This window comes from Notothenia rossii, assembly GCF_949606895.1.
Source record: "Notothenia rossii genome assembly, chromosome: 7".
Taxonomy (NCBI): Eukaryota; Metazoa; Chordata; class Actinopteri; order Perciformes; family Nototheniidae; genus Notothenia; species Notothenia rossii.
In genome coordinates this window covers 36,193,249-36,217,995 of record NC_136905.1, presented here as the reverse complement: position 1 = coordinate 36,217,995, position 24,747 = coordinate 36,193,249, and the positions used below count along the sequence as shown (strand labels likewise).

Below are 24,747 nucleotides of genomic sequence, written 5' to 3'. Positions count from 1 at the left end.
CCTCCCTCTCCTCTCTCCCTCCCTCCCTCCCTCCCTCCCTCCCTCCCTCTCCTCTTTATATTTGGACTTTAACAGTTTACAGCAGTTTACCTGGTATGTTCACGTGATATTGTTGCAATTACATAGTGAATGAAGTGAACAGAAAGAGTGAAATTGTGTCAGAAAGGCTATTACTGCTGTCTAACCCTGCCGCTTGCTATCCATGGTGCTGAAAACGGATGCGTAACGGCGCATTTGACTGAATTGATTGATTGACGTGCGTAGTTAAGTGTTTGTGTCCATAGTTACTTGCGCTAGCGGGATGTGAGTGAGGCTGCATTTGAAAAAGTTCAAATTTTCCTAACCACACAGAAAAGCTACATAGCAGACTTGTCACTTTTGTTATGATTATTTGCTGGGCATGTATATTGATTGATACTGTAGTTAAGTCATGTGACTAGTAACCTTGCCATACCTTAGCTTTGGCTGAATTGACGCCACTGCGAGCCGGTAGACGCTCGCAAAGTGCCGCGAAGTGCGCGCAAGTGCAAAACAAGGGCTGCATACATGACACATTGTGCAAATGGCACATTTTGAGATCGGATACAGGACGCGTTTGTAGATGTCCGACGTTGTTTCCATAGTGAGCTAAGTTAACAATATATCATCATACATAAACTTTTTCCGGGAGTAAATACTTGACTTATTGAATAAAGTTTGCTATATTCACTAACTAGTTTGGCAATATTATTCCGTGCATGTGTTAAAAACCTTATTTCCATTTGATTCATTGGATTACTCGCGTGAATGTTTAGCACGTAAATGCTTTCGTTTTTAAAACCGTCCGACCTCGACTACAAAACCATCAACCAGTTGCATAGGATTAAAAAATGTCAACACTCACTCACCCCGTCTTAAACATTCCCAAAGAAGTGCCTCTGTCTCTCGTTGTGCTGGATGAAGTCACTGGCGACGAGTAAACCCAAAATAGTCCCAAACAGGCGCAGAGGCAGTTTTCTTTTTTACTAGTTGTCCGAGTTCGGGGCCGGCAAATGCTGCCGCCATCTTGCTCAGCTCAGCTCTGTTCTGAGCTCTGAGAGCGGGAAAGACGGACTGCCCTCCCCTGCCCTCTGCTGGCGCGTGCTGTGCATTACAATCAATGTCGTCCCTGTCAAAACTCCGTGTCAGTGTAATAGAATGAAACGCATCTGTGATTTGGCGCACAGTCTGTTACGTCACGGTATTGAAAATCATACCGACGGTATTTCGAAATACCCTGGTATACCGTAATACCGCCCAAGCCTAAAGTGCAGTAATCGTGCACTAGTCTGTACTTCTCACATAAACTTAATTAAGAAATTAGGATTATTTTTAAAAAGTAAATGAGGGCGACTGTTGGAAAGTATAAATCAATTAAGTAATTTAACAATTTGTATAAAAAGATTAAGATCAGGGATTATTTACACACTTTTTTATGATAACTGACATCTGCAAGAGAAAAAAGCTTACCAGTAAATGTGTCGAGTCATACACTTTGTTGACACTGTGGTTTTTCTTTTGCGTGGCCTTCCACTCCTGTGCAACCTTTTCTTTTTGCTTGGAGAGTTTCTCTTTGTAGGGTTGGATGGCACCACATTGTTTGCATTTTTTACTTGCTACTCCTATGCTTTGCCTGCATGTCTGGCACACTTTTTGAGTAGGCATCTGTAACAGAAACACAGATAATGTCAGGGAATACCAAAAATAAGAATACTATACTACAAATGTTTACAGGATTCATGTATTTTATTATATCGTGAAAAATCTTGTTAAAACAATGAACTCATGTTTTTTTTATCTTTTAGATAGGATGAACAAAAATCACAAGAGTAAGGAAAACAATGTTATACAGAGTCAGTCACATGTTTAAAGTGACTGTTATGGACAACCCTAATCTGTCAATATCTGGTTGATCCAAAAGTTGATGCTCCATCATCACAGAAAATAATACTAAAATCATCATTACCAGGGGTGTATTGCTAATTCTATAAGTTCTGCATGTGTGCACGCGCAGTTGTGGCTCGTTTTGAAGCTTATGTAACTACTGTCAATTAACACTCCAGCCAGAATCAACAAAGAATGGTCATTTATTAAGTCTGCATTATTGAATAAATGTGTGATTCTTACAGTAAATGCTGCACACAGCTGCGTGATAGTTAAGTGATCAGTGAAGGACCTTTATAAACTAACTCCCTCCTGCTGAGGTACAAAGGTTACTATATAAAAAGTGTGCACATTTATTTAGTATCCTATCCATGTGAATATGTTTTAAGTGGGGGTGGACCTCATGTCCTCTAGGGGGGTCCGGAGGCCCCCGGGAAGTTAAATGCATCAATCTTGTGCACTTTGAGGGCAAAATTAACTAAATCTATGGATACATCTGTCAACACCCATATGAAACTTAACTGTATACATTTCAATAATAAAAAAAAAAGATAAGAATAATACTTTTTTTAAATGTATCTTTGTGCATATTTAACTATTTACTGTTTTTTTTTTTATGCATTTGTTGTATGTCAAATAGTATGAATTGTAATGATTTCATCGATGTTTTAGATTCATTCGATTTTTTTTAGGGTGCTGTGTGACGTTGAACCTGCGACCTGCAACCTGTGACCTATGAACCTGTATTTGTATACTACCAAAGGAGCTATTGAACCTAGGAACTTGAATTTCCGACTCCTATTGTGGAACATTACAATAATATAAAAGTGTGCCTTGGAAATATGTATTTCCATATATGGTGACCAAACTGTTTCAGACCCACTGAGATAACTTAGACTAAAGTTAACTGTGTAAACATTACATTAGGTACATTAGCCTCTTAGCCTATCCGTTATCATAGCTAGCTAGCACCAGATGCTAACAACCATCCCCGTTTTAGGTGCCGGAGCGGTGTTCCGGCAGTATTACACCCCTGGTCACTCTTCACTTAATAGATAAATAGTATTTAATATAGTTATAAAGAATGTGACGTGTGATAACATTTGGATCAACCGCATGAACCGATGGATCACATAACTTCCATGCTCACGTTAACGTTAGCTGATTCTACTTTTGGCTAATTTAGCTTTGCTATCATTATTCCTAGGTAAACATAGTAATCTTTGTCACTATACTAGACGACAAAATAAAACAACATAATACATATCCCAAAATGAATATATTTTTGATATCTGACTATTCACGTTTATTAGCTTGTCTGGGAAATAAATGGATGTTGTCAGTGATGCAGTAACGAGTCCAAAACCCCGGTGAGTTAGCATTTTACCACTTCCGGTTCCCTCGCCTCAGAACCAATGAGATTTCTCCATAGGATTTGGGAAAATAGCTTGAAATAAGGTCTGTGGTCGACACAAATTTAAGAGACGGATCACGTTTTGTTCTACGACAGACAGCCGTGATTTTTGAAGAGTGTACGTGTCTGAAAAACGATGGTTGTTAACAGAAGTTGTCGAGGACGTTGTACGTCATTACGCCGCCTCCCGTTGATTTAAAACGCGCCCGTGGGTCGTAAAGGTATACAGGCTGACGCACCCGTTGATTGAAAACGCTGCTCTGGGTCGTATTAATGGGTCGGAAAACAAGGAAAACAATCGACCTATTTGGTCGTATTAGTTGGAGGACTTGTTGCATATAGCTATGTTGCCGGCTAGCAAACTCACCCTTATATGAAACGATCGGATAAAAAGTTATGTCAAAGGCATTGCAAACAACAACGTGATATCAGAAAACTAGAAATGTATAACTCACCTGACACTGTGGCGTACTATTCTCTTCATTCGAGTCTGTCATGTCCTGTAAATGTCAACGATTGATGTGTAATAAGAACGTCAACAGCCTGATGGCAACCGAAAATCCCTCTCTCATCTCAGATAGAAGATATAATTAGAGACGACCAGCCAATCAGAATTGATCTTCTCGAGTTCTCCGATTGGTTGGTTTTGTGGCACATTTGTAACGCTGTGATAACTTGGGCGAGCAGGCAGGCAAAGCTGAGCGCGCACAGGATAGAGAGGTCGAGAGAGTGAAAGAGAGCGCGTGCAGTGGTCTGCTTCCGCACGGAGCAGGAGTTTTATGAGAGAAAATATATTTCTCTGTGCTCAAAAATGTTCAAGTGCGCGCTCAATAGCATTTTCTATGCCCAACATGTTTCATTGCGTGCTCAGGATAGAGGCACAAATATAACACCATAATGGTGCACGTCTCTGTGGGCCGTCGTTGAGGGGCGGGGGTAAAGGATATGCTGCCAACCCTACGTATTGCTTTAATGCGGTCATTGAACTCCAGGAAGGAATTGGTGCCATCCTGTATCTCCTTCATGTGTTCAGCGATCTCCAGGAGGGTGGGCGAGTAGAGAGCTGTGGGGTGAAGGAAGAGTATCCTCAAAGGTGATAAGGAGGGGGGGAAGGGCAGTGGAGACTCCTCCATTTGTCTCATAGGTTTCCCATAATCAAGGCATTCCTCAGGCGGTTGCAGTGATACATCTTCAAGGTTTTCTGAGCGATGTGTTGTGTCTTTCTCTTGTTTTGAATCCTTGCGTTGCTTGTCCTTGGCAAATGGAACAGATTGATGACGCAGGCAGTTGAATATGTTAGAGATAAACAATTTCACTCCATCTGCCTTAAAACGATGTCTGCGGTCCCAGAAAAAGTTAAAATTGTCAATAAAATTGACAGAATGGTCAGTACAGGCAGTTGAAAGCCAGGTGTTCAGTGTAAACAATCTGCTGAATCTCTCCACTCCTCTTCTGACTGGGGGTAGAGGGCCACTGATGAACACCTCCGCATTTAGAGAGCTGACAGTTTCCAAAAAACATTTAAAGTCTTCTTTCAGCACTTCTGACTGTTGTTTCACAACATCATTTGTTCCAATGTGCAGTACCACTTTTTTTTACAGTCGGATGTTCAGCCCTGATATGCAGGATCTTCTCAGCCAAGTCAGAGACCATATCCTTGGGAAAACAGAGTACTTTGGTGTTGTTCTTACTACACAGACCTTTTACATCTCTGACAGCATAGTCAACCACAATCAGAGTTTCAGGCCCAGTCGTTAGCTTTGCCTCTAGCCTTTTACTTTTGGAGTAGCTATTGGTCCTTACCCTGCTGTGTGAAGAGGACAGGTCATCAGAAAGAGATCTCCGGTTCTGGCCGAGTATTCTTCATCGGCCAGAAGAATACTCGGAAGAGGGGGTCGGTTTTCTCGTTTCCTCAGGCTGACCAGCAGCCCGGCGCGGGACCCCCGCTTTGTCTTCCTCCTGTGTCTCTCAGGTAGGACAGCAACAGGTAGCCATGGCGAATCTCCATTATCTGTCGGTGGGCTATTGTCCACAAAGTCTCTGATGTGAAGAAGTTCCTCTCTGCTATATTGTATTGCAGAGTTGGTGCGGTCGGCTTGCATGTTGCGAACCATGTTAAAAGCAAACGGCAAAAAGTAAATAAACACAAAAAATACGAAAAAGGGCAAAGTTGGAGAGGAGCCAAAAGACAATGCGGCCATCTTCACCGGCGCATATCACACTTTTTAAGTCCAGGGCTGCATCTCAAGTAGGTTATTATTTAATTATTATTATTATTTCCTCGCTCCTCGGTCCTCGGTATCACCGGAAGTTGATTTGTCTGCGCCATCTTGAGTGGCGTCCCATGGCTCTTATTTCTGCCGGAGGACCGAGGAGCGATACTGGAGGAGCGATAATCGAGGAACCACCAGACCATCCTCCGATGAAATCCTCAGGTACTCGCCCCGCCCCCTTACTGTGTATCGCTCACTGATTGGACGATGCAGTGCATGCACTAATCTGATGCTTCTTGACATGAGAGCAGTTTCCCAGCGGAGTGAAGAAAACACATGAAACTCAAGGGACTCACTCCTCAGTTTATACTGTGTTTTGTTTCAATTAATGTATCATTTAGTTACAAAATGTGATATAGCTGAACAACAAAGTGGTCAAAAATCATTTTATTCATTTATTGGAAACATTTTCATGATCGCTTTTTTCGTTTTATATTTTTCCATTCAGTCAGTCATTAAGTGCTATTAAAATGTTAATGTGCACACAAACAAACAAAGTGTGCAATCCAATGAATGTTAATCTAACTGGGTTTTGATAGATAACATATTTCTTTTTCTTCTCTGAATTATTTTATTTATTTTGTGCACTCTAATCAATATTAATCTAACTATTGTTCGTTTATACATTTTAAGAAGGGCGTTTGTCTTTTTTGAGAATGAGTTCTTATTTTATTTAATGTATTTGGGTCTACAACAGATGATACAAATGTTTATGTCAGTAAATGTGTAATAACAGAGGCGGGGGTGTTTGTGAATATAACGGGGACAGAGCTTGCTGCTGACAGACGAAAAGCTGCGCGGCGTCATCACAAACGGATGTCGCTTCACGTGACGCTCCGTAAGAAAGGACGTCCCATTGCTCTTAAAACTAATTTCCCTGCTTCTCGTGGTTTCCTTGCGTCTCTCCATGTTTCCCTGGTGGGAGGGACTAAACGCAGGGAAACGACGCAAGTCAGGGACTCAAGGATTCCATTTAACCGACCTGAGATGCAGCCTGCGTCGACCACAGCGTCAAATAGCATTTCTTGCCAGACCATTTAAAATGTTGATCAGTATCTAAAGGGCATTTCAAAAATGTAACAATGTTTTTAAAAAGACATTCCTTACCCACAATGTGATAATAAAACGCATCAAGCGATTTAAATGAGTGTCCACAAAACAGCTCTGCCTTAAGAAAATAGTACCCGGATCACAGATTTTCACTTGATCCCTTTATGTCCACATGGTTTGCATCAGATGATGTGGTGCGTTGTATAAACACTGTTCCCACTGCAGGATAATGGTAGCCAGAGATTCATGGATGGCCACACTCAATCTATTAAAAGGCAGTACTTGCTATGAATCCAAAACAAACGGGACATTACCTCAATGATTGAGTCTGAGGGATTTAATGCATTGCCTCACCTGCTAATGCTCCTTACTCCAGTCAGCACATTTGTCACATCTCCTCCCTTCCACCTCAGCAAATAAACATTAGAGCAAATGATGACTTTTCTCACCTAAACATATTGGGATTCTCTCTCACTTACTTTCACAGATGTAGCCAGTGATAAAGAGAGAGGGAGAGGAGAAGGTAGAGAAAGTACATTTGATTGTCTCTGAGCTACGTGCTTTGAAGGTATATCTTGTCCTCTATAAAGAAGAGGCCTAAGTCAAATTACTTTGGATAATGAATGTTGATTGCTGAAGCACCCCCAAGAAATGTATGTGTTTTTTTAATGTTTTTATTTAATTAAATTCGAAAAATTATTCATTACATCAATGCTAGTGAAACAAACACATTTTTGACCAAAAACATAAAGCCAACACAGGTGATATGATTAGGCCAATGGCCAGCACCCATTCAATTTTTAGGCAAAAAAAAAAGCAAAGTGAAAAATTGATCGTTTGTTTTCAGTTCTCAAGCTCTGGGATTGGATGTTGGAGTGAAAGTGCGCAAAGTTTACACGCGTCAAACAGCACTTTGAAATGGAATTAAACCCATCGACGGCACACTATCCAAATCAAAACTCGAACGTGTACTACCACCCCCCCCCTTAGGTAACAGGCTCCTCCAACAGTGCAACACAATACAACAGATACTCAGAAAAGATAGTGCAAGTAAATTCAAAAAGTAAAATAGTAATAAGTTAAATAGTGCAATAATTAAGACAACCCCCTTAGCTGTGATATAATGAGCATATATCACGGCCTGAAGTGAGCTATTGCTTTTATAAAATGGTTACTAAGTGTGGCAATATGAAAGAAAAATACACACTCTAATTTAAATAGTTTTTATTAGTAAATAATGATGTTCAAAATAAAATAGTCCCTCCGTTGCCTTCTGCAAGAAACCTAGTGCGAGGTGGTTGCTATGCAACAACACTAACAGCTAGCGAACACATTACACAGAGAGCGTTGATCCATTATTTGGCTATTTATTTACATTCATTTGTATGTTGCCGTTTATTGTGCACCCACTGAAAAACTGTCCAGCATCAGTAGAATGGCTTACGTGGTGACTTGTATCAGTGGCGTTGCGCAATATTTCGGGGCTCCCCCGCAGGTCGGACCATGGGGCCCCGCCCCCTCCCCTAAATCAATAATAGAGTGATATTGGATAGACATCGCGGCCACTTTTTTAAATGTTTGTTTTTTCAGGCATCTTTTGTAAACAGTATACAGATGTAGCGATTCATTTCAGACAGTTTGAAACGCGAGGGCCGTGATTGGTACGTGATCTGCCCTCGCTCAAGGGAAAACCTCCAGCTTGACTTGAGACCGCCCCCGTGATAGATAAATGTAATTATAATGAAGCCAGCTGCAATGGATCATTGATCCACCAGGGGGTGCAGTGGGGTTCCACACTGGAGCTCATGTGAAATAAAGTGAGATACAGTATGCTGGATGTACAGCGGAACTTTGTTAAGATCCATATGTCACGGATATCATACTACTGTGCTAAATAAGAGACATGTAATAATTTACAAAACATCACCATTATTTAACAAAATAATTTTGTTATTCGAAAAAAACGAATGGGAGGAAATGCAGCCCGGCTCTCGATTTTTAATCCTAATTTAATCATCATCTTCACCACGATCATTTATGTTTATGTTCGCCGAATTGACCTGAAATCACTGACACATATGAATATACTGTATTCAACTTCATTAAAACGTTATTAACGTGCCTAAACTCAGTAATTCACCAACAATATGTATATTTTAATGGAGCTTCGTCGGTCGATCAGGATCCCAAAGTGTAGCGGAGGGATCCTCATCTGGATGAAGGGTGTTATTTTCCCCATAAGGAACAAGTCGCTGCAAATTATCCCGCTTATAACATGGCCACATTCTCAACAAAGTAACGACATGACTCCCAATATTAATTGAAATGCTTTTATGGATTTAGAAAATGTTTTTATTGATTTAAAAAATAGTTGTATGTATTGATTTAAATTGACATGCATCCGCTAAGAAAAATAGTCCGTTGTTACAGTTTTTTAAACAATCTGAATGAAACGGCAGCTCTCAGCTGTGTATTTACACAACTAATGGCCCATCAACCACAGCTCTCTCCCCCCCCTCCCCCCCTGATCTTTCTTCTCCAGCAGCTAAATTAACAGTAGGTTACTCTGAGTGACCGTAGACTGTATGTGACAAGTTTACAGTTAGTGACGTAACAACACCATAAAAGCTGGTGGGTTGAAAGCAATACTGGAGGTAAAAATAACTAGAATAATTGTGATTTATTTATTGTGGCTTTTATGTTTTTAGGTATAAAATGTTATGTAATTCAGGCTTATAGTTCACCCTTCTCCAAAAGCCTTCAACAATGACAATATTCATTGTAATTTAATAAATCCTTCCAACACACATTGTAAAAAATAGCCTACTGTAAGTTAAGAAATCATTTCAATATGTACATCTTCTGATGTAACAACAATAACATTATAAATAGTAACATAGCTGAACATGGTTTTGCACATTTAGCTTTGAGTGTTACTGACCTGAGATGTTTTTATTACATGAATTAAGGTGACTGAGGCTTTTTAACATACAGGGATGCAAACTCATCAGGTATGAAAAAGGTGACAAGGATCCGAGCCCCCGGCTCCCCCACCCCACGGAATGACAGAGGATTTTAGCAGTCAGAGCAACTAAAGCAGCAGTGAACAGAAACGCCAAAGAGTCACATCTAATAGAAATATATAAAAGCATTTATTTTAAATTGTGGAGCAGTCAGTTTATAATTTTGGCAGCACTGTTGAGCATTTTGAAAATGTATTTTCGTGCCTCTGTGCAAGGCTTAAGTCTTTTTATCTTTATAGCCACATGGTGTAAAGTAACTAAGTTCATAAACTCAACAAGTACTATACTTGGGCACAATTTTGAGATACTTGTACTTTATTTAAGTATTTCAATGTTTTGCTACTTTGTTCTTCTACTCCACTACAGTTCAGAGGTACATGGTGTACTTTTACTCCACTACATGTAATACCTTTAGTTACTTCACAGATCTGGATTAATTAAGTGAAATATAATCAAGTGTTAAATCAGACTTTAGTTCCACCTAGAGTAAATCCACAAGCTACCCTGCAGTATACAAAGTCATTCAAACTAGCTGCACCTTTAGCAGCTTTGAGAACACTTTCATGATCAATCATTATAAAACATATCATATCTATTATTCTGAAATGGACCAATCTGCACAATGACTACTTTTACTGTCGCTACTTTCACTATATTTTGATGATAATACTTTTCTACTTTTTCTTGAGGAACATTTTGAATGCAGGACTTTTACTGTAACAGAGTATTCCTACACTCTGGGACTATTACTTTTAGTCAAGTACAAGATCTGAGTACTTCTACTTTTACTCAAGTACAAGACCTGAGTACTTCTACTTTTACTCTAGTACAAGATCTGTGTGCTTCTACTTTTACTCAAGTACAAGACCTGAGTGGTTCTACTTTTACTCAAGTACAAGATTTGAGTACTTCTACTTTTACTCTAGTTCAAGATCTGTGTGCTTCTACTTTTACTCAAGTACAAGATTTGAGTACTTCTACTTTTACTCTAGTAGGCTACAAGATCTGTGTGCTTCTACTTTTACTCAAGTACAAGATCTGAGTACTTCTACTTTTACTCAAGTACAAGACCTGAGTACTTCTACTTTTACTCAAGTACAAGACCTGAGTACTTCTACTTTTACTCAAGTACAAGATCTGAGTACTTCTACTTTTACTCAAGCACAATATATATATACTTATACCACCTCTGTTTATAGCCTATGAAAAAAACTATTAGAAATAGAAGGCTAAAGCTAACGTTAGCAGATAGTGACAATGTATGCTAGCTAGCTAGCTAGCTCAACGATTCCTTAAATAATATTGCCACAGAAAAACCTTTCAGTTCACATCACGCTCTGCCGCTCCGACAGGGAGCTCTGCTCTGAACACCTGAACAGCCCGTTCTAACTGCTGTTCACCAGCGGTCCAGTCTGTGCCACAGTGACTCCGGACGCGCAGTTAATATTAACGAACGCACCCGTAGGTAATGCAGCTGCTGAAGCTAGACCATCATCTCGGAGCAGCATAGCCTTATTATACATCCATGAGCAGAGCCGACAGGCAGGAAGACTCGAGCACACAGCTCGTACTTCATTATAATATATAAAAAAAGAACACCATGCGTGTCACGATGGCACATAACAGCTCACGGCCGCAGATTACTCCGGGTCCCAGCCCCCCCCATACCCCAAAAATATTTGTATTGCAGATCTACATGAATCACACAAATGACCTATTTTGGATTCAAAACGGCGAATTTCGCCGAAAGGTGACAAGTTTACATCACTGAACATAGACAGAGCACAACTGAAACATAACATCTGAGATGTAACAACATAATACACTTTTCGGGGATGCTTGGGATGTGAGGAGTGAGGGACACGGCTTAGAACAAGCGTGTCGCCTGGCAGGACAGGAGGGTGTGTGCACCAGTCTGACTTGATCTATGAATTCATGTCCGTGGCACTCACTGCTGCCCACAGCTGTTTTATAGAAGGAAATTCCTTCACTTCATGAAAGTGTTTTAACCACACACACCTCTACACACACATGACGGGTGTTATTTTCCCCATAAGGAACAAGTCGCTGCAAATTATCCCGCTTATTACACGGCCACATTCTCAACAAAGTAACGACATGACTCCCAATATTAATTTAAATGCTTTTATGGATTTAGAAAATGTTTTTATTGATTTAAAAAATAGTTGTATGTATTGATTTAAAAAATAGTTGTATGTATTGATTTAAATTGACATGCATCCGCTAAGAAAAATAGTCCGTTGTTACAGTTTTTTAAACAGTCTGAATGAAACGGCAGCTCTCAGCTGTGTATTTACACAACTAATGGCCCATCAACCACAGCTCTCTCCCCCCCTCCCCCCTTGATCTTTCTTCTCCAGCAGCTACATTAACGGTAGGTTACTCTGAGTGACAAGCTTACAATTAGAAACAACACTGTCATTGCAAGTGACCCTCAGTTAGTTGACTTTTATGTTCAACTGCTAAATTCGTTACTGATAAAACAGGGCTTCTACTGTACCTAATTACCTTAACACTAGAACCGCCAGAGGTTTTTGTATAGGCCTACCTAAACCCGTCAAATCCCGCTATTAGAATGCAATTTTTAACAACATAGGGTGCTACATAACACACTTTCAGGAAAAGTCACGGACTGGGAGACTTTAATGTTTTATTGAAAAAAAGTTACATTGCACACACACACAACACACATCACACAAATTGACCCGATTGGCGGTTCTAGTGTTAAATAAACTCACTAATTAATGAAACCAGTTCAATACGCATTATTCTTATTATTATCATTCTTTATGAGCGCAGAAATAGTCTTAAAATCAGATCTGTTTTTTAAATGAAATCTGACGGCAGGCAGTTAGCTCTGATCACCTATGATAAATGCGCCGCACCTAATCGCTGGCCATTCAGCCACAGACACTGTTCGAAATGGGGGGGAGCTCCCTTGATGGCTGACTTTGAGATAAATAGGGGGAGCCCAAAACTATCGTGCATATTTGTTTCACACAGATTAGAAATGTTGAGTTTCTGTAAATAACAGTTCTTGAAATAAATAATAGTTATTGTTCATTACAGTTTCTGAATATTTGTTTTATATTTGTGAATATGTCTGGGTGTTGCCATCTGTACGTTGCGGCGCTGCATTCTTACTTACGTTGCTATGGTTATGGCGGTGATGCCGGCGCGGTATTTGAAATGTTCATATTGATATTTTTTTAACTCTGGCTGTGTAATAAAAAAATATGGCAAAACGAAAACAGCCAAGCGTCACAGCTTTTGGATTCACAAGCAAAGAAGCGAAGGAGTCTAAAAATTACAAGGTGAACGGAAAACAACTTTTAGTTGGCCGGCTGTAAGCGGCGTTAGGGTCGAGCTTGACAGCTCCACACCGAGGGAGAGGCCTGCCGATGCGGAGCCTGAAGAGGCTTCAACAACGGCCACATCCACCGGCATAGTGACACCGTCTGTATTAGTAGAAGAGTGTTTTTATAGCAATTGATCGCATCTGCGCTGCTGCGCCAGTCAAAAGAGCGTGCATGTGACATATTTAGTAGCAGGATGTGCTCTGAAAAATAGGGCTCCCCGAAAGCAAATGGGTAATTCGAAAACTGACAGAGCTCCCTCTATACAAATCAAACTGTAGACGGTGTGAAAGCACCTATTGTTTTAAATAATGGTCGGAATGTGACCTGTGAGCCTTCTGAATTACCGTGGGACAGCACATTCTAAACTAAAATGTTCAATCAATAAAGTAACATCTTATCTTATCTTAATAATATCTTCATATTAATAATAATAATAAATCATACAGTATGTGTCCGAAAGGGAGCAGGAGGAAGCAAACACAAAAATATACATATTAAAGCAAACGATTGTAAAGGTTAAAGTATGAGCATAACAAATAAAGAAGTGTAATGTAAACATTTACATTATGATTATTTAATATATAAAGACTATATATTATTGAATTACAAGATTAGATATACTTTAGTTGATCTAAAATATTGATGTGTTCAAATGCTCTTCAAAACACAACTGAAAGTCCATGAAACTTGTCTTTCTGTATTTGTGAATGAAGCGCCATCTCCTGGTTAAAACCTGAAATTGAAAATCTGGCAACGCCCTCTTGGAAAATAGTGGGAGGGCTTAACATTCCTCTATACTGGTCTTTGGCAGGTCGTAAGCAGGAAGCTGTAAGCTGGAGTCCGAAATTCAGTGCTACATCTGTAGGTCAGTAGGAACTTTCTGTATAAAGATACATCTGATTTAAACAGTATAGGGTCAGTAGGAACTTTCTGTATAAAGATACATCTGATTCAAACGGTAGGGTCAGTAGGAACTTTCTGTATAATATACATCTGATTTAAACAGTAAGGTCAGTAGGAACTGTATAGTAATATACATCTGATTTAAACATCATTGACAAATACAAACAAGTGGCTGTGTATTTTTTGTAACATGAAGGTATATTGTAGAACGTTATAGCCTATCATCATTGGAGTTCACACAACGGAACGGTTCACATATATATAACATTCTGTATAAAAGAAGAGTAGCCTACAAAAAACAAACAAATAAAACACATCCTATAGGCAACATAGAGGATGCAATCAGGAGCTGCTTTGTAGGCCTATTATTTTATACGAGCGCGTCTCCTGGCATTCTTCTGCGCAAAGTCCTGTATAACAGTCTTTAAATCTATACTGCGCGTGCGTCGGCTCTCAATACTAAGGACTGCTAACCCAGACAGTCTCTCTTGCGACATTGTGCTCCTCAAATATGTCTATATTAATTTAAGTTTTGAGAAAGATCTCGCACCACTGGCAACAGTCACGGGTATAGTTAAAAACAATTTCAGTGCTGTGGCAACATCGAGGATACTTGGCAAAATGGACAGATTTTCAATGAGCAGGGTTTGTGCAAGGTCTTTGATTGTTCCACGCTCAATTTTCTTTATAGTAGGCCTAAGAGCATTACGGAGGGACAGGATCTGGAAAGGAAACTCGGCTGACAGGTCGTCTTTATACTGGCCTGATAAAGCACTTGCGGACTCAGACAGATCCTTGTCTGTTGCGCGCAAAAGTTTGTGGGGAAGCAGAAAAGAAAATCACTGTGCAACTTCGCTCATTCCAACAAATCGATTTTTGAGTTGGGCAACGACAATATCGTTATTTGCGTAAAATACCGCCACTCTAAAATGCTCCCCTGGGTCTTGGAGCCGCTGGTCCTCGCAAAGCTCTGAAAAATGCCTCTTTGTGCGCCTTGCGCGTCTGTCTTTGAAGAGACTGTGGACACCCCATGAGGATGCCAGGTCTTGCGCTTGCGCTTTTAAGCCATCAAACTCTCCTCAGAGTTGGGCAAGTGTATCGGTTGCGTTACCAAGCATTGCTGTCGCCTGTAAGAGGTCCACGTCTTTGCGCTGGAGAGCTTGGGACACAATGTTGACTGTTTCAAGGACCTTGCCCTGTATTACAGTCATTAAAACAAACTCAAAGCTCTCCATGGCCTTTTTCAAGCCAGTCGCCTCGGCACGTTCCTCGCTTTTTTTGGAGAGCAAGTCTATCTTAGTTAGCGCTTGCATAATGTCAGCATAACGGAACCGCAATGATTGGACGGCGTCTTGATGCCCATCGTGTCGGGCATAGTCTCTTCAGTGTAGGCTGGCCAGCCTTGGGCACTGAGAGGTGTGTTTCCAAAAGCTCCCATCTTTTGATGCTTCCACTAAAGAATACATATAGCCTTTCAACAGTGTCGTAGAAGTCTTTTATCTCAGGTATATTTTGGCATGCGTCATTGAGTACAAGGTTTAAATTGTGCGCAGCACAATGAATGTACACTGCGTTGGGCTCTTTATCCCTTATGCGTTTTTGTACACCGGAGTAGACACCACTCATATTGCTAGCCCCGTCATATCCCTGTCCGCGGCACTTCCCAAGCAGTGTTGGGCAAGTTACTTCCAAAATGTAATATATTACATATTACTTATTACTCTCTTTTGAAAGTAATAAGTTACATTACAATATTACTGTCTCTGAAATGTAATGAGTTACACTACTTTAGTTACTTTTTTAGTTACTTTCACCAAAATAACCACAAAAGAATGGCTAGTTATTTTAAATGCTAAAATGTAGTTTAGTGCAGCTCATTATACATCCAGTGAAGGGCAATGTGGTATAGCACAACAACTGTGTAGGCCCTTAAGGCTACTAACAACTTATAAACTTATTTAAAGCAGACAAAAGATCAAAGTCTAGTCAATTATAGTAGAGATACTGTAAATATTTATAAGTCTAGGCCTATATATATATTAAATACAATAGAGCTAGAGCTCAATATAATGAAATCTATAACATTATGAAATGACAAGGTGTGCAATATATTTTTCTTTTTGTTACTTTCTTTTATTTAATTCAAGTTCCAAGCACAAGAAGTTTGAATGTATTGAGTGGACAAAGAAGAAGCTTTATCAAAAATACGAAAAGGATTATGCCTCAAGGAATAGCCTACGGCTCAGCCATTTTCAGTCCAACACTATTAACATGTAAGCCAAACATTGCTTAAAATTGCTACTAAATGCAACGTAGGCCAAAAATAGGAGCCCTGCTATTTGCCAAACAACGCCTAGAACATAGGCTACCAAACAAAGTCTGGTCAAATCTAAATGCAAAAAAGGCCTCGTAGGAAATACTTCACAAAACAAATGAAGCTCCACTATATTTAACACACACATTGGAATATTGAAAATAAAACAAATAAACAGGAAACCTGTTACTGCCAAAACAGAGGTAGAATACAGCAGATTAATGCTCGTAAAATACATTTAAGTATGAAAGCCCTTAAAGCCTTGACCTATAGCCTACTTATTTTTCTATGGTGGGGGGCTGGCCTATTCCATTACCGCCTTGACTGAAATGACGGTTGAAGCGCATCAGGAGAAGGCGTTGAAAGCGTCCATCACCGAGACGGTTGCGTTTTGGGGTGAGCACAAGATTTCCAAGACTGAAAAGTCTCTCTACTGGTGCACTGGATGGCGTTGGGGCATTACAGCGGAGTGCGATTTTTTTAATTCTTGGAAACTGGTGCAGACTTTCCATCGTAGGGGCAGAATTGAAATAAGACATTACCTCTGTTTCCACAGACATGGGCGCATCAGCTGTGGTAACGGGCTGTAAGTCAAAGGCAAAAAAATCCTCCTCGCTGGAGGCAACAGCAGCAGGTTGAGGGACATCGGGCATGAGGGATGCAGGCTCTTGTGTTGTTAGGGAACGACACTCTGACATGAGGAGTATCTTGATATAGTCTCTTCTGGCTTCTTCTTTTACCCAACGCAGCTTAAACTTAGGCAGTGAGACAGCGGCAAGCAGCGCTCCCTTGGAGTCAATTATTGCGGCAAATCGAGTTTTGATTGCTCCCACAATAACAGGCAGCCGAGTGGTCATTGCTGATAGGCCAGTTTTCATTGCTAAGATTTTTCCCATGAGAACTTCTAGTGTTGGTTGAAGCGTTCCATAAAAACAAGTGTCCTCACCCTGTAAGATATCCAGTGCAACTGTGAAAGGCTTCATAATGGAACAGTATTCCTTGAGAAATTGGTATTCCCTGTCGTTCATACATTTCATTTGAAATTGTGTGCAGATATTATTGATGTCAGTGAGGGGAATTTCTGTGATCCGAGAATAGGCGTCAAAGTATGAGTTCCACCTTGTTACTGTGGGAACAATCAACTTTCTACCACTGACCTCTTCCAGGAACTCTGATGCGACTGTGGAGCGGCTGGCCTTCATCCACAACGCTGAACATTTGGCTGTAGCACTACGATACACAGCTCTAGATTCTACGTTAGATGACAGCCATTTATCAACCTCATTGTTCGCAATTAGATTAAGTGTATGGGCTGCGCATCTATGATGGGGAGGCAGTACACATAGCCCGTCCTGGGCATTATTATCTTTGGCGGTGGCAAGCACACTGTGAAGGTCTGTAAAGTCTGCCTCACCATCGCCATCCACCTCATCTTCCTCCTCATCAGACTCCACTTGCCGCTGCTGATGCTCCTTGAACGCCTTCACAAAGTTACTCCCGTTGTCCGTCACACATGCAGTCACTTTATTGTTGGTAAGTCCATATTGAGAGAAAATGTCCTCCAGCTCTGTTGCTATTGCGTCGTACGTGTGTCGATCCCTAAATCTTCTACAAGCGATCGCAGCCTTCTTTCGTTTCAAGGTATCTGCATCGATCCAATGCACAGTCACCCCCAAGAAACTTTTGTTGTTAGCGCTCCATATGTCTGCCGTTGTTGACACATAATCCTGGTCATCGATAGTTTTCCTCAGCTCCTTTTCCATGATAGCATATTCTTTATCCAACTCTTTGGCAAATGTCTTTCTATCTGGCAACACTTGCTGAAAATTAAGAAGATAGAGATATTAAAGTCATGCCAGATAATAAACTAATGCTCCATTTATAACTGGGCTAAATAATATTTAAATACCGGTAATATTACTGTAATGATAGGTGCTTATGTATAGGCAATGCATCTTTTTACCACCAGGCAGCAGTATAACATTTAAGCTAACCATGTACAAAGAGTGGAATAAGATGTGAGTCCACACACACACACACACACACACACACACACACACACACACACACACACACACACACACACACACACACACACACACACACACACACACACACACACACACACACACACACACACACACACACACACACACACACACACACACACACACACACACACACACACACACACACAATAACAACATTACAATTACGTCGCTGGTCGCTAACATGGTAGTACAGCCTCGGCATGGCCCAGTAATCTACTGTATTAAAAAGTCTCTATTGCAACGTTAGCTTACCTTGTCATTGGTGGTGTTGACAGGGATTTTGCTGACAAGTTTTCTAAATGCCGGCGACTCCACAGTTGACAGAGATTGCATGTCTTCCACAACATACTCTGCCACGAGTCTCTTAACTTCTCGGGGTTCCAGAATCATAGAAGACCGAGAGAATGTTAACTCGTGTTGCTTCGGCGTGCCTGCACTCACGTCTTCTGTATATTTTCCTTTCTCCGAGCCGGCAGATCTCTCGAATAACTTAGTGTTAGCGTGGCACCGGTCCAGGTGTTTCTTTAAGTTGCTAGTGCTATTTCTTGATGTAGACAATTCCTTTGCTGCCGACGAACATAGATTGCACTTGACTATTATGTTTTTCTCTTTTTCTCTAATGAACTGATAATAATGTGAGAACACCCATCGCTCAAAAGTTCCTCCCGCCATCTTAACCCATGAGTAAACAATGCATCAGGTTTATTAATCTACCCGCACATTTTTTCTCTGGTGTAGGAATGTCTCGCGATATTTGTAAATTCTTAAAAAAAAAAACACCATTTAATTTCGGGTTAAAATGTGTTGTGTAACTGCGTTACTGAGAATTGTAACGGGTAATATATTACCCAAATTTCATTAGTAATGCGTTACATTACTTCGTTACAGCAAAAAGTAATATATTACTGTAACTCCGTTACTTTTGTAACGCGTTACACCCAACACTGTTCCCAAGTAGTATCCCCTTTCTCTCCATCGATTCGAGAATTTCTCTCTCTAGACCTGCAGCAGTTTGGTCTGTGACTGCATGGAATCCCAAAACACTTTCGTTTATTTTCACCTCTGTAGGGTTTCCATTTTCATCATTTGCTATAGTAACATATCTGAACACTTGACTCAGTTGGTCTACTTTTGAAATGTCCTGGGTAGTATCCATTATAATCGAATAGAATTCTGCATTCTGTATGTCTGTAATGATTGTGTCCTGCACTTTTTTCGATAGCAATGAAATTATTTCATTTTGAGTTTGAGGACTTAGGTAGTGCACCTTCTTTTTGCTTTCAATAAGCCTTGGATCATAACGCGCCATAAGTTCTATGGTAGATAAGAAATTACCATTATCTATATCACCTATTTTCTCTCTGTGACCCCGTAAAGCAGAGTTGCGAGAGGCCAGTGTTAGTGTAACATCAGTTATTCTGGTTAGGACCTCGGTCCAAAACCCCACCTCTCTCTTAAACTTAGATGATATTTGCGCGTCAATGGTCAGATTATTTTTCCACGTATCATACACGACACATGCTGCCAAATGAGAGCGAGAGAATTCGTCTTCCTTAATCTTTTTAGAGAGACCCTGCCAATCATTTATTCCTATTCTCCACGCTTGGTGGAGGTGATGGGCAGACGGTCTGTCACCGAACAGCCAGCACTGCTCACAGTACACCCGGTTCATAGATGGCGAGTAACATAGCCACTTGCGCGGAATTCTACATCCAATTTTAGATGTTTTGTTATAGAACTCTTTTGAAAAGCACCTTCCCTTCCCATCCCTTTTGAATGGCCCTTCAGGCTTGCATGGCCCGTTATTCAGAATGTACCGTTTAACATCATCGTCTTCTAAATCTACAGGGAATTTCCCCCTATCAGTAGGGTATGCAGTCACAGAGTTGTCGCTGGCCAAAGTGTCCCTGGGGTGGTTGGGAGCTGCTGTCACTTTCGGGGCACGGCTAGCTGGCTGGGCAACCTTGGCTATGTCTGAACTGGCCTTGGAGGGGGCACAGCTGACTTCTTGCTGACCTGCAAAAATGAACGGATTAGATTCCATTTCCAATGTAACCTGTAGCATACTCTTACTGGTTATGGCGAATAAAACTTTCTATTATTCTAATGTCTAACCTGTCTCGAAGCGCGAGGCACGACTATATGGCTCGGCTGTAACGGGGCTGCTGGGCTGTCTGCCTGGACTTGGAGCTTGGAGACTTGGTCGCTAGCGGTCTATCTGCAGTAACGTTAGAGTCTACGTCTACCTTTGCTGCCTGCCGGAACAATTACGTTATTTTAGGTAGTTTTGCCCTCTCCTGTTCGGCTTTCGCTCTAATTTTGCTTTTCTGAGCACCGCTTGGATAGTGGCGCTTCATTTTTCATGTTTACCGGCAACGCAACTAATGAACGTTATTTATATGAGCAATGTTTCCCGCTTTGTTTTGAATGCAGCCCAGCCTGCCAATGAACATTAGTTATCAGCCGGCTAGCCCTATCGCAGGTCAGCAAATAATTATAATGATACACTGTTGTACTACTACAGGCAACGTACACATGACGGGGACGGGGTGCCTAGCAACATAGCAGGGAGGGGGGGGCCCCGCCCTCTGCGCCCTGTTCCCGCGTTACGAAATCTAAGAGGATAGCCTACAGTGGGGGCGGGGCCCCCTAAGCTCCGGGGCGGGGGCCTCCGCTACGCCACTGACTTGTATAGGTTGAGGTTCTTCTAGGCCATTTTCTCCACTTTCTCCGGTTCCCGAGATTGGGCTTCCAGTAGCTCTGGAGAGAGCTTTCGCACCTGTGGCCACTCACGGTCATAAATTCTCTGCTTTGTTTCAAGACCCGCATCAGAAAGCTTTTGAATGGTGGTACTTTTCCAGTTGGTCTACCTGCTCTTCACGTAGCTCTGCATGTCGTCGTTTAGGTGCTTTTTTTTCTGGAGATAGGCACTGCTCAATCCACTCCTCCATAGTAAGACCCCCCCGGAGGTCGAAGTTAATCTTAAATGTTTCCATCTTGTGCTTTGTAAGTTTGTTTCATAACGGAAGAAATGTAAATGTATTAATAAAACTAACAAGTCAAATCAAGCAATCTGATTGGTCGATAGCGTTTTTGCGGACCTCTTTGATTACAGATTTGAAAACATCGTTGCTTGCTTTAAAAGTAGCAAAATTCATTTTGTCAAACCTTGGAGAGTATCTATATATCCCTTCCCTAATGCCAAAGGAACTGCACGCTGAATATGTTTTGCCATTTGATGTCTATGTCTGGGCCACTGCGTAAAAAGAAGGGTTTCTGCCCCGTTACTTCTCCGCTGCTTTCTTGTTCCAGTATGAAAAGCAAACTGCAGGCAGTTTGCTTTTCAGCCCAACTGTATACTGTGTTTCTCAGGCGCGGAGGGATACTGACTTGTTGTGAAAAGTAACTTACAATTCTACCCGTGGTATACGCTCAGTATATCACGGATAAGAACCAATCAGATTGCTTGATTTGACTTGTCCGTTTTATAAGAGTCTATATAGCCTACAAGTGATTGGAATATGATATATTAGACACATAATTTCTAAGTAGCAGCCAGATGAATGTTATGGATGTTGTTTCAAAGTTCAGGTGTTTTACAGTCTTATGGCCTGTGGGATGAAGCTGTCCCTAACCCTATTTAGGGGCAATGGATGTCCACTTGCGGGAGACGACAGACAGTGGTGCGGTTAGCCAAAGTGACAATGGATGTCCACTTGCGGGAGACGACAGACAGTGGTGCGGTTAGCCAAAGTGACAGACCTAATGTTAGACCAATTTACAGGCAATGGACGTCCACTCTCGGGAGAGAGACCTCCAGCATGTGTCCCTGACATGGAGACTCTGTTTATTTCACTCATCCAGGACAGAGACCGGGGAAATCTCCTCTCTGTGGCCCCTCCAAGACCCCCAAAGGACGGACCACAGACCTCCAGCATGTGTCCCTGACATGGGCACCTCCATAACCTTGCACACCGTGAGTCCCCGGACTCCCGGACTTAAGCACTCCCCCACGGACTAAACCCAGATGTTCACACCCTACAGAACTCCATGCCCCTGGTTAACCTAAAGGGGGTGGATTTTGCGGTGCTTTACCGTCCGCACATCGGTATCCATATTCGGCCTTATTCACGGCACCACCACCCCTTCTGTGGAGGATATTCTCATGCTCCTGGTAACCCTTTAAATAGTCTGATACTGTCAGGGCTCATCACCGCACTTTACAAGCCATAAATAATGTTTAAATGGTCGGGGAAAGTGTTTTTAAACGTCTGGAAGAGAGTTGTAGCCTGTCATTTTGCAGGATATCATTTAACATGTAACCTCTCCTGGAAATGCACAGAATATGTCCATTTCCAGGAGAGATTCCATGTTAAATTATATCCTGCAAAATGACAGGCTATAAGCCAGGAACAAGTGTTTGAAAGGCGGGGAAAAGTTGTTTAAATAGTCGGAAAAGTGTTTTTAAACGTCTGGAAGAGAGTTGTTGCCTGTCATTTTGCAGGATATAATTTAACATGGAACCTCTCCTGGAAATGCGCAGAGTATGTCCATTTCCAGGAGAGGTTCCATGTTAAATTATATCCTGCAAAATGACAGGCTATAAGCCAGGAACAAGTGTTTGAAAGGCGGGGAAAAGTTGTTTAAAATAGTCGGAAAAGTGTTTTTAAACGTCTGGAAGAGAGTTGTTGCCTGTCATTTTGCAGGATATAATTTAACATGGAACCTCTCCTGGAAATGCGCAGAGTATGTCCATTTCCAGGAGAGGTTCCATGTTAAATTATATCCTGCAAAATGACAGGCTATAAGCCAGGAACAAGTGTTTGAAAGGCGGGGAAAAGTTGTTTAAAATAGTCGGAAAAGTGTTTTTAAACGTCTGGAAGAGAGTTGTTGCCTGTCATTTTGCAGGATATAATTTAACATGGAACCTCTCCTGGAAATGCGCAGAGTATGTCCATTTCCAGGAGAGGTTCCATGTTAAATTATATCCTGCAAAATGACAGGCTATAAGCCAGGAACAAGTGTTTGAAAGGCGGGGAAAAGTTGTTTAAAATAGTCGGAAAAGTGTTTTTAAACGTCTGGAAGAGAGTTGTTGCCTGTCATTTTGCAGGATATAATTTAACATGGAACCTCTCCTGGAAATGCGCAGAGTATGTCCATTTCCAGGAGAGGTTCCATGTTAAATTATATCCTGCAAAATGACAGGCTATAAGCCAGGAACAAGTGTTTGAAAGGCGGGGAAAAGTTGTTTAAAATAGTCGGAAAAGTGTTTTTAAACGTCTGGAAGAGAGTTGTTGCCTGTCATTTTGCAGGATATAATTTAACATGGAACCTCTCCTGGAAATGCGCAGAGTATGTCCATTTCCAGGAGAGGTTCCATGTTAAATTATATCCTGCAAAATGACAGGCTATAAGCCAGGAACAAGTGTTTGAAAGGCGGGGAAAAGTTGTTTAAAATAGTCGGAAAAGTGTTTTTAAACGTCTGGAAGAGAGTTGTTGCCTGTCATTTTGCAGGATATAATTTAACATGGAACCTCTCCTGGAAATGCGCAGAGTATGTCCATTTCCAGGAGAGGTTCCATGTTAAATTATATCCTGCAAAATGACAGGCTATAAGCCAGGAACAAGTGTTTGAAAGGCGGGGAAAAGTTGTTTAAAATAGTCGGAAAAGTGTTTTTAAACGTCTGGAAGAGAGTTGTTGCCTGTCATTTTGCAGGATATAATTTAACATGGAACCTCTCCTGGAAATGCGCAGAGTATGTCCATTTCCAGGAGAGGTTCCATGTTAAATTATATCCTGCAAAATGACAGGCTATAAGCCAGGAACAAGTGTTTGAAAGGCGGGGAAAAGTTGTTTAAAATAGTCTGATACCTCCAGGGCGCATCACCGCATTTTACAAGCCAGGGAAGGTGTCGGAATCCTGGGTAAACATTGTTTAAATAGTCTGACACCTGGCACTGTATTTGCCCCTGGGAGAGGTTCCATGTTAAATTATATCCTGCAAAATGACAGGCTATAAGCCAGGAACAAGTGTTTGAAAGGCGGGGAAAAGTTGTTTAAAATAGTCTGATACCTCCAGGGCGCATCACCGCATTTTACAAGCCAGGGAAGGTGTCGGAATCCTGGGTAAACATTGTTTAAATAGTCTGACACCTGGCACTGTATTTGCCCCTGGGAGAGGTTCCATGTTAAATTATATCCTGCAAAATGACAGGCTATAAGCCAGGAACAAGTGTTTGAAAGGCGGGGAAAAGTTGTTTAAAATAGTCTGATACCTCCAGGGCGCATCACCGCATTTTACAAGCCAGGGAAGGTGTCGGAATCCTGGGTAAACATTGTTTAAATAGTCTGACACCTGGCACTGTATTTGCCCCTGGGAGAGGTTCCATGTTAAATTATATCCTGCAAAATGACAGGCTATAAGCCAGGAACAAGT

At 41.3% G+C, this 24,747-nt stretch overlaps 1 protein-coding gene across 2 annotated transcripts in view; it reads right to left on the bottom strand.

The window, feature by feature from the left end:
* LOC307045612 (uncharacterized protein) overlaps nt 1–24,747 on the bottom strand; it is a 65,611-nt gene that overhangs the window by 7,768 nt on the left and 33,096 nt on the right. Inside the window, exons 1-2 of one of the 2 annotated variants that reach the window (XM_079691389.1) lie at nt 3,207–3,654; nt 1,489–1,683 (exon numbers count right to left, since the gene is read on the bottom strand). In XM_079691389.1, coding sequence (XP_079547515.1) covers nt 1,489–1,683; nt 3,207–3,284 — 273 coding nt within the window. In that variant the 5' untranslated portion in view covers nt 3,285–3,654. Of the gene's footprint in view, nt 1–1,488; nt 1,684–3,206; nt 3,655–24,747 lie in introns of those variants that run through there. The other variant, XM_079691390.1, reaches the window with a different exon arrangement.